Source organism: Colletotrichum fructicola (assembly GCF_000319635.2).
Source record: "Colletotrichum fructicola Nara gc5 chromosome Unknown KSG_Nara_v1_contig06, whole genome shotgun sequence".
Lineage (NCBI taxonomy): Eukaryota > Fungi > Ascomycota > Sordariomycetes > Glomerellales > Glomerellaceae > Colletotrichum > Colletotrichum fructicola.
In genome coordinates this window covers 2,783,558-2,792,889 of record NW_027094056.1, presented here as the reverse complement: position 1 = coordinate 2,792,889, position 9,332 = coordinate 2,783,558, and the positions used below count along the sequence as shown (strand labels likewise).

The following is a 9,332-nucleotide window of genomic DNA, read 5'->3' as shown; positions in this document are numbered from 1 at the left end:
GTCAGCAGCTACCTGATACAGCCGCACACCCGGTAAAGAGCCAACAGTCAGCTGCTCGTCTCAGGGAAGGCGCGTTGGAAAACAGATGAACAGGTCAGGTCTTGCCCCAGCTGGCGAGACAAAGCTGAGGCACCTTAGCTGAGAAGGCACACATGGCAAGATGCCACAGAGTTCTTTCCGTCTGAACGCGGTCCTGTCTGTCCTATGACGAAACAATCGCGATCGGGTAACTGTCGCGGATGTTCCAGCGTCGCTTCAGCGTTGGAGACCTTCACCCAAATACAAAAAAACGGCCCGACGACTACCCATATTCATCCTCCATTTGTTCCAGGTTGACTCCGTTTGCCTTCCATTTCCGCCGCAACGTCGCCTGCCATCAACAACGGAGAACGAAACAGGCCCTTGGAACATGACGGCACCGGTCTACCGTTATTGACAAGCCTCCGCCGTGCGGTTCGGAGACGTCGAAATATCGACACCGGCCCGCCAGGAGGAGGGATTCTTCCGGACGATTCAATCCCAGACCATGCCAGAGACACCTAGATACCTTTTGTCATGGAGACAATCTGCCCGCCCAGCTGTGTCAAGTGAGCCAGGCACTCGTCATTCCTTTTCGCAGCTTTTTCCTTCCTTTCATCGTCAGCCGAAACACCGCATAACTTTGCTCGGAGTCCTTCCCAACTCGATAACGGCCGTCCCACTGTTGTACGGCCTCTTCCATGGTTTTTTTGGGCAATAGCATGAGATGGTCCGGCGCCAGCGTGCAGAACCACAGATTCCCGCTATGCTTGCGACCCTACCGGCTTTTGGGTCTTGACCAGTGAGTGGATCGAATCCCCATCCCGATTCCCCGTTCTACCTGGCTGTGCCTGATGTTGGTGTCCACTTCCCTGTCCCTGGCTCACAAAGCCGCCAAGACTGCCATCCGGGATACAGACAATGTGGACATCCAGCATCGCACCAGCATGGGCAAAAGGTGCCGCCCCCGAGAGCAGACGGTGTGCGGGCTCCAGATATCAAGACCAGAGACCACATCGCCGCGCATAATATCGCTTCAATATCATCGCATCATACGCCATGACCATTCGCATTCCTGTTGTCTGTCTATCAGCCATCGGAGCCGACCCTTCTTCGCAGGCATCTCTTCGGGACACCTTCCGTTGCTCGGAAACCAGGCCCGACGAGATGAATGCCGACGAGAAACAAATCACCTTCAATTCCATCTTCCCAGACAATTCCGCAACTCCGGAGCCTCCTCTCCCATGACCCTTATCTCATCATCTCGGTCCGCGCTTGGCTTGGGGGCCTACCACTCTGTGCATCCGACAGAGGATCGCTAAGCAGATTGGCATCTCGCTCAGGTCCAGAATCAGAATTCGGCTGCACCAGCATTGTTGGATCTTCGATCGTCAATCCCCAATACCCATAGCACTTTAAGGCCGCTCCACCCCTGGCAAGTCAAAAGTGGTGCCCCCGAGTCGGCACCCCAAGAAACAACATCCACAGGCCCCTAGGTTATCCCACATTCCCACAATGCTTTTTATTCCGAACAAGATGGGCGCGAACGGCGACACCGCCAGCTGTTCATACACTGCGTCGTTTGGCTGGCGGTTGTGCGATCGCAACATTTTCTGTGCCTCCGAAGCCTTTCGGCTCTCTGTCAACAACACCTGGAATGTCGCTGGGGCGTACTGCAGGTCGTACAAGGTACGCTGCAGTCCTTCTTCGCTGTGCCTTGATACGGGGCCTGTTGTCCTGTAGCAGACTCGAAAATCTCGAAAATCACCTCCACTGTTATCTATCTTCGGAACGCCGTCTACAAGGCAAGCCTGCAGAAGGCGGCACAGCAGTGGATGGTGCTTGGGAAAACGCGCCAAGAAAAGCCAGGCACAGAACACCCAATGTCACCATACGCGTGTTTACGGATGCGCCCGGATAGATAGACCACACGGTTGTCAGCAAGCGGAACGAGGTCTCAGTGGAAAACGAACCGGACTCCCGGCGAGGGTCAATTGGGCCGCCCCATTTGTCAGTCCGCCCCCTGGTCTTCGGCCTGTTTGGCGAGCCCGGCCGCGGGATTGCAAATCAAAGCTCACCAAGCTCCCCTGCAGCGTTGTGCTCTTCTAGACGGGCACAGCGAGTGTTGGTCGGTCCCGGCTTTTGAGGACCAGCATGGGAATAGAGTGCAGCGGCCAACCAGTGTTGCCCGCTGGTGCTTCTTCTCTTTCTGCTCAACTCACCTTCCGATAGCACGCTTACGGATACAGTACACGCAGGCACCTACGACCCAAAGGAGAAGCATCAGGATTTGGCTGTTTACTCGCCCATGTGCTGCTGCAGCTCAACCTTGGAAGGGAAATTAGCAAAAGACCATCCAAGGTGCCAAGTTGTGGTGTGGTGCTTCAAGAGGTGTGCCGCGAATCCCTGCAGAAAAGTTGCCTTAGCACCAAACTTAGAGACAGCTTGATATAGCCCCTGGCTCGCCCCTGGGCTGCCACTCACTGGCACCTAGCAAGCCTGGCCAAGCCGTATTTGGCCCTAGCAGCAATCATTCAGCTCTTCTGGTAGGGTGGACAGGCCCTGTCATCAGAGGAGCGTCATACTGTCATCGGTCAAATCATCGTCTGTGCCACCTCTCCTTCTTGACTCGAGCGGCAGCCGGGCCTGAATTTTTAAGAGACAGACAAGACGCTAAACATTGATGAACACCCGCTGTGGGCAGATTAGGCCTCAGGGGCTCAAGTTCCAAACTTTTGTTTTGCTGTTTTTGTTGTTGTTGTCAGCTAATCATGCTAACCCAAGTAAGCTGTACTAGGTTCCTCGATTCTTTTTGATTTTTCAAGGTCCACGCAAGTTTCTTCTTTGCGTTCCCTCGAATCCTTTACGCCCAATTGTGATTATCATTCCCTCGGCTCGTCAGGCTGCAGAGGTACAGAATAATCGTACAGTAGAAAAACAGAGTCCAGAACAATCTCACTCCCCCACCTCTCCCGAATCAAACCCGCAAATAACGGGACGCGAACTCATTCTCGAGAGGTCAGCCCCTGGTTCGTCTCTATTAAAAAATCGACCAGGGCATCGCTGATGAATGACGCACTGGATGCTACCGCGTCGATGTACGTACCGCTTTAGGGCGCGCCATGCCGCGCCACAATCATGGATCCCGGTTGATTATTTGGGCTCCTAAGACTTCCAAAGGTCCAAACACAGGCGGCTTCTTCGGAGAGAACGCCACGAGTGCCTAGCTCAGACATGTGCCTCCACGCCGCCCCCAGGACAGTTGAGGCCGTTATCAAAACCCGTCAAGCTCGAATATTGGTCTGCCATCAGGAAAACGGCTGCATGGCTAGCAACAACGGCAGCGGCGAGACATCGCGGGGAAGAGGCAGAGGATCGGCAGGTCGTCAGCGGCCAGCCGTACACCACACCGGGAATACGAGTACGCGCAGGCGACTGTGGCACAAGACAACAAGCTTACCGCCAGTCTCGCCGCATGTGTCTGCACGACGGACCCGGATCTACTGTCACGCCGTACCTGAGTGTTTCCAGGTGATTAAACTGCACAAGAATGGTTCTTGAGCCGCGTTTATTGGCCGAGCATCAAATCACCACCCATCGATCCACGGTAGCCATCGATTTCTCTCACAACCGGGATGCCGAACGATAAACACCAGCGCCCGTGTACCTCCTGAATGCTGCATGTCGGCAATGCCACATTAGCCGCATCCGTGGGCGTAAGTACGACGGACGTGTCTCACATCAACCGGAGTTCAATGGGAAAGGGGACTTTGACAGCCAATCTGTCACTCTATTGTAAGCCAAAGCCCTGGAGCATCAAGACAGCTCTTGACATCCCAGCGTCTCGGGCCTAGGTATTGATTCCCAGAAACGGTCGCACTTTCCTTTTGGCAACTGCCGACAAGCCAAATGATACGGGGCAGACGACTGCAGCAATCCATCTTGGATGAGCCAAGTGGCGTGCGGTTCGGCTGGCTACAGACAGACGGATCTTCATGGAGGATCAGCAAATTGCACAAGAGTCGTCCATTCCGCGCGGAACCATTCAACAAGCCACCGAATGGCGCATGGCATCCCTGCTTCGGCTCGTTAATGTGGGGATGAGGTTCGGCCGGTTAGGAAGAGAAAAAAAAAAAAAAAAGAAAAGAAAAAAAACCAGCGCCTGCTTTCCTGCATCACGGCTCAGCCGACGTTCACTGGCGAGAACTGAGCTTAACTCTAACTTCCACCGACGATTTGATTTCCTTTCCTGACTGATTAAGCTGCCGTGGCAAATAGCGAAAGTCTGGGGCTTGGTAGGGCCGGCAAGATCCAAACGATCATTGCGGTTGGTTCAGAGGAGGAAGCGTCATCTTCGAATCTATGGTTTCCAATGAGATGGTTTAGATCCGACCAGGACGGCCCAAATTCTCCGGGCGGACGGCCGGGTACCTTGCTCTGGACGGGGTATCGTGTTTCGACGTCGCAATACCGGTTGGCGAGCAGCCGCTACGCGAGAACCAATCCCTGGGGTCATGCCCGAACGTATGCAATGGCAACCCTGTACGGGTACCGGCCGTTTTTTTCAGCCCCCATATTCCGTACTTCTTGCTCGCTCCGGGACATACAAAGCGAGTACCAGCTCGAACAATCTGCCATTTTGCCTCCCATTTCCCATCCTTCTGTCGCGATAAGCACGCTAATAGCACGGCATGTCAGTGATCCGGCTCATTGCGAAATGGACTTGATTGGTTGTCGTAGCGTCTCGAGCATGGTGGTTATGCGGGTGTGTTGCTTGGCCTCGCCTGCCTGCTTATATCGCCCCTGATGGCGAGATGTCGATAGCCTCTAACCTCCTAGGCCACAGGCTTTGCCGCTGGGCTGCAAGTTGGGTAGCGAGGGGGGACTTGCTTGGTTGTTGAGCAATGATCGCAGCTCCAGGGCTGCAGCTCATCATCTCTGAACCGTGGAAGGACCGCATTGGTGTCTTCATGTTGCATGCCTATCATTAACCTGTCGGTGGACGCATCCTCAGAGTACGATGGAATATTCTCAGCAGAGCCGGGGAATTTCAACATTCCGGACCGTCAAGGTGTGTTGTCTCCTGAGTTGAGAGTGGTGGTGACTTGTCTCCGATGGTCTGATATTTGTCCGAGCGGCACATACCCAGGAGGATCACCGCAGGCCGGGCTACGTCTCGCTAGGAGATTATAGGAGCTGCGCAGGGTTTGAGCCGGAAAAATGTGGTCGAATCGTTGAAGATGAACGCGCCGAGTCGTCGCTTGACTGCCTCCGGTGTTGTCGTCTAACCATGTTGAGAGCAGCTGGTAACACAAGCTTTTCGATTCCCGTCTTGGGAAGGACGGAGTTGGAAGTTATACCAGTCCGAGTGAGTGGTAGATTAGTGACAACAGCACAGTTCCCTGGTATCATTACCCTCATGTCACTATTGTGTCAGAAAAATGGTTGCTACTGTCTGGGACAGGACCACGTCCACCTGTGCCTTACTATGACGTCCCAAACGTGGGAGCAATCTCTGAGGAGCATTTGTTAGTTCAGGTAGACGTTGTGGGTAACCTTTTTCGGTCTCATCTCTTCTAGCGTTGCGGCATGCCATGCGATCTCGCTCGGACGGTGCGTGACGGCCTTCAATGCCGTCCAGATAGCCTGTGCGGCTGTCGTCCCATCGTGAGATCGACATTGCATGTCTGTGTGCAGAATATGTAGGATCAAAGTCTCTTGGACGTATTGTATGAGTCTGTGTGCTTGTTTAATATCGTTGCTGGTTTGAATCAACATCGAGTCAATGGCTTCGGCTCAGATGCTATGTTCGGAAGCCTCGCTTTTGGAGAAAACTCCGGAATTTTCCTGGAGAAGATCCAAAGATGCAAACGTTGAGGGAACTTTACCTTTTCCAGGTCCAACAACTTGAAATAGAAAGCTCCCTACTGACCACGGCTTGTACTCCCGGTCATCTGATTCAGGGCCGTCTAGTTCTGGGAAGCGTTTCTGACTCGGTTATATGTCAGTTCTTCATTCTTTATCTCCGAGGACATCAAGTTTGAATAATACTAGCTTGGTGAAGAGAGGGGAATCTGTACATGTGCGAACATATGGCATTCAAGCTCTGTATATTGATACGAAAGGGGGAGCAATGTTGGTCCTTGAATATGAGAGAGCTTTGCCGCGGCACAAGAAAGAGTGCTGTCGCCGGCTGTCTGCACAACGAGATGCCGTGGGCAGGTGACTCTGTAAAGCTTGATCATCTCCACGACACCAAACCCATTCTTCTGGCCCAAGAAGCTCCCAGACACATTGACATGTCCCGCGTAAGCCGTGTCACTAAGCTATCTTGAAACACATATCTCCTGATCACCTCGCAACGACTGGACCTCTAGCACGTCGCTGTTCCCGAAGTTGAGTGTCCAATTCTGAGGGTAAGTGATGTTGGGCTTGGCCGAGGTCCACGGGCCACAGGCATCGCCGCCGGCTTCCATGTTGAATTTGATCACAAACTGCGACTCCTCGCCAACTGTGATTGTTACGAAGCGGTAGACATCGAGAGATGGGCTGGAGATCAAGTCGCTTGCCGTGGATCCCACGCCGCAGGTGCTGACTGAGACTGTGAATTCAGGGGCGGCGGCGAGGGAGGTGCTTGAGGGGTGGCGTATTGGAGATTGTTCCAGTATTCGAGAGACTCCAGTGCCAGAAGAGAAGACGTGCAGACATTGCCCAGAACGTGAGATGGGGCGAGGTATTGGGAGCCCGAGGTGGTTGTTAGAAAGGGGCTGGTCCAGTAGGAGCTGGTGGTTTTGGTCCGAGGAGAGGTTCTACAGGGATGGGACACGAGTCTTGTTTATAATGTAAGTGAGTGACTTGTCAGAGAGACCCAATCTAGTGGTAGTCTTCTGTTGGAATAGGTTGAGTGATCGTCTGGTCTGAACATCTCCGCAGCACCGCCGCCGAGAATTATGGACAGGATCAAGATTCCCGACATTATGATGTAGGGAAGTTAAGGACAGTTGAAACATTCAAGTTTGATTGCAGTGATTCTATCCAAGCTAGCAACACAGGCCTAAATCCTCCTTCCTACATGCTTCTTACATGTAGGGCAATGCCCTATATCAAGCGTGGTCCCAAGGGACTGGTCCAGATTTTCCGACCCGCAGATATTGGCGGTCCGCTTTGGTTCTTGATAACAGCTGAATAATCATACAAACCGGGCATGAATAACGTTAACTCAAAGTATGAAACCTGGCGGAGTTGTGAGCTCAAGTTCGTAGTGGTCCGGACTCATCCGCCGCAGGGCCTTTCCCCGGTCCTCTTTCTTTCGGGGTTTTGAGCAGGTCGCGCAGTCAACTCACGATCCAGACCCTTCTTTTCGGGTCCGAATCTGGAGGATCGGGACCAGTATCATGATGGCAGGCATCATGGCTCTGCAGTTCCACTACGTTGTCTCTGTAGACAAGAACAGCTTTGCAACACCGCGAGACCCCTGTTTCCGGGGGGACGTGTTGTTCCCCGCGCAACTTTATCAGGCCAAGACGACCACTCAGGGGCCGAACGGATAGATTGACTTCATTGTAGCTAAAATTGACTGTGGCTGTCATCCAAGTTGTCTTTCAGCTGATCATGGGTTCGTGGACAGGATGTTCAGGCAGGGGGGCTCAACGTTGCTGGGTTGCAGATTCTCATGCGACGACAAGCCAGATATTCGTCATCTCCAAGCCACATCAGAGTCCGGGAGCATTCAATAAAAGACGACAGCTCAAGGATTTTACATACATGCGCGCGGCTTGACTGCGCATTTTCTCGTGTTCATGATTTGGCGCCGGCTCGGGCTGTGCATAAGCACCGAGGCGTGTCAAAGAGGAAAGAAAGTCCCGAGCACCGTCCTACCATCAACTTCAAGCATATTTCTGCAATTTGGCATAGTAGACTCAGTAAGGATCTTGAAAAGGTCCAGGCTCACAATTTAAGTCTAATCCCACAGTGGAGTATAAACGATGCTTTGCTCCCAGTATCCCCGCTGAAGTATGTTGCCAAACTAGCTATTCAGCCAGCAATCAACAATCAATATTAAGACAAAGAGAACAGTAAGACCAACAAGGACGGCAATCAAAATGTCAGAAACGCAGAAGCCTCCTTCAAAGTATCATTATGACCCCTCGCTCGCTGCTGCGATCACATTCGCCGCCTTATTCGGTATCAGCAGCGTCCTCCATGTCTTCCAAACCATCCGTGCAAGAATATGGTATTTCATCCCATTCGTCGTGGGCTCCATCTGTACGAATTCATCTTCGTCATTGTGTTGCAGAGATTGTTTGGCTGACTTTTCCACAGTTCAGGTCGTCGGGTACTCAGCCCGAGCAGTCAACGCAGCCGAGACTCCGGACTGGTCGCAGATACCCTTCATCATCCAAACCCTTGGGCCGCTACTCGCCCCAGCACTGTATGCTGCCTCAATCTACATGCTGCTGGGTCGCATCATCAGCTCTCTCCATGCCGAGCATCTGTCCTTCATCCCCGTGAGATGGTTGACTAAAATCTTCGTGTTCGGGGATGTGCTCTCTTTCGCTTTTCAGTGTATAGGTCAGTCTTCTGTTATCCGCGATAGACACTTCTTTCTGACTTGTCATAGGAGGAGGCATTCTTTCCGGCGCAGACGACAAAAGCGGGATCGATCGCGGCCAGGACATGATCCTCGTTGGCCTCGGCATCCAAATCCTCTTCTTCGCATGCTTCATGGCGTCGATTTCCGTCTTCCACTACCGCATCCTGCGACAACCGACGACGCTCAGTCTTGCAGGGGTTAGGCCCTGGAAGGAATACATATTGGTGCTTTACTTCACCTCCTTGCTCATTCTCGTCCGATCCATCTTCAGGGTTGCCGAGTTTGCAGAGGGGCAGACAGGTACGCTGCAAAGCAATGAGGTGTACCTCTACTGCCTAGACACTGCTCTTATGTTCTTGTGCTCGGGGGCCTTTAATGTGTGGTTTCCCGGTCGCGTTGTGTCGTCTTCTGTTGATAAAGACGTGGACGACCTGAGGCTTTCTGAAATTTCCGAGCAGTTGAATCACAGGGCTCATCACCAAGGCGTGTGAACACCGGAAGAGGCTCGGATATCATGACAAAACTCAACGCTGCATGACTGATGAGTTTCCTTACGGACTTTGAGATTCATATTTCCCTTGGACAGATAACTGTTGATCGCCGATAGAGATGTGTTGGTATTGTAGATGTTGGTAATATAAAGAGTTTTACTATCCAAGCGGATATTCCGAGCTACCCGGGCGGGTGGTAGGCATTGACGATAACAAGGATAAAACCGGAA

At 52.6% G+C, this 9,332-nt stretch overlaps 1 protein-coding gene across 1 annotated transcript; it reads left to right on the top strand.

Annotated features, from left to right (window-relative positions):
* Positions 1–8,120: 8,120 nt before the first annotated feature.
* RTA1-0 (Protein RTA1) lies at positions 8,121–9,102 on the top strand (the record flags this gene model as incomplete). The annotated part of the gene is made up of 3 exons (XM_032037241.1): positions 8,121–8,283; positions 8,341–8,589; positions 8,639–9,102. The coding sequence occupies 3 exons, from the start codon at positions 8,121–8,123 to the stop codon at positions 9,100–9,102; spliced, it is 876 nt and encodes a 291-aa protein (XP_031892741.1).
* Between the last annotated feature and the right edge of the window lie 230 nt (positions 9,103–9,332).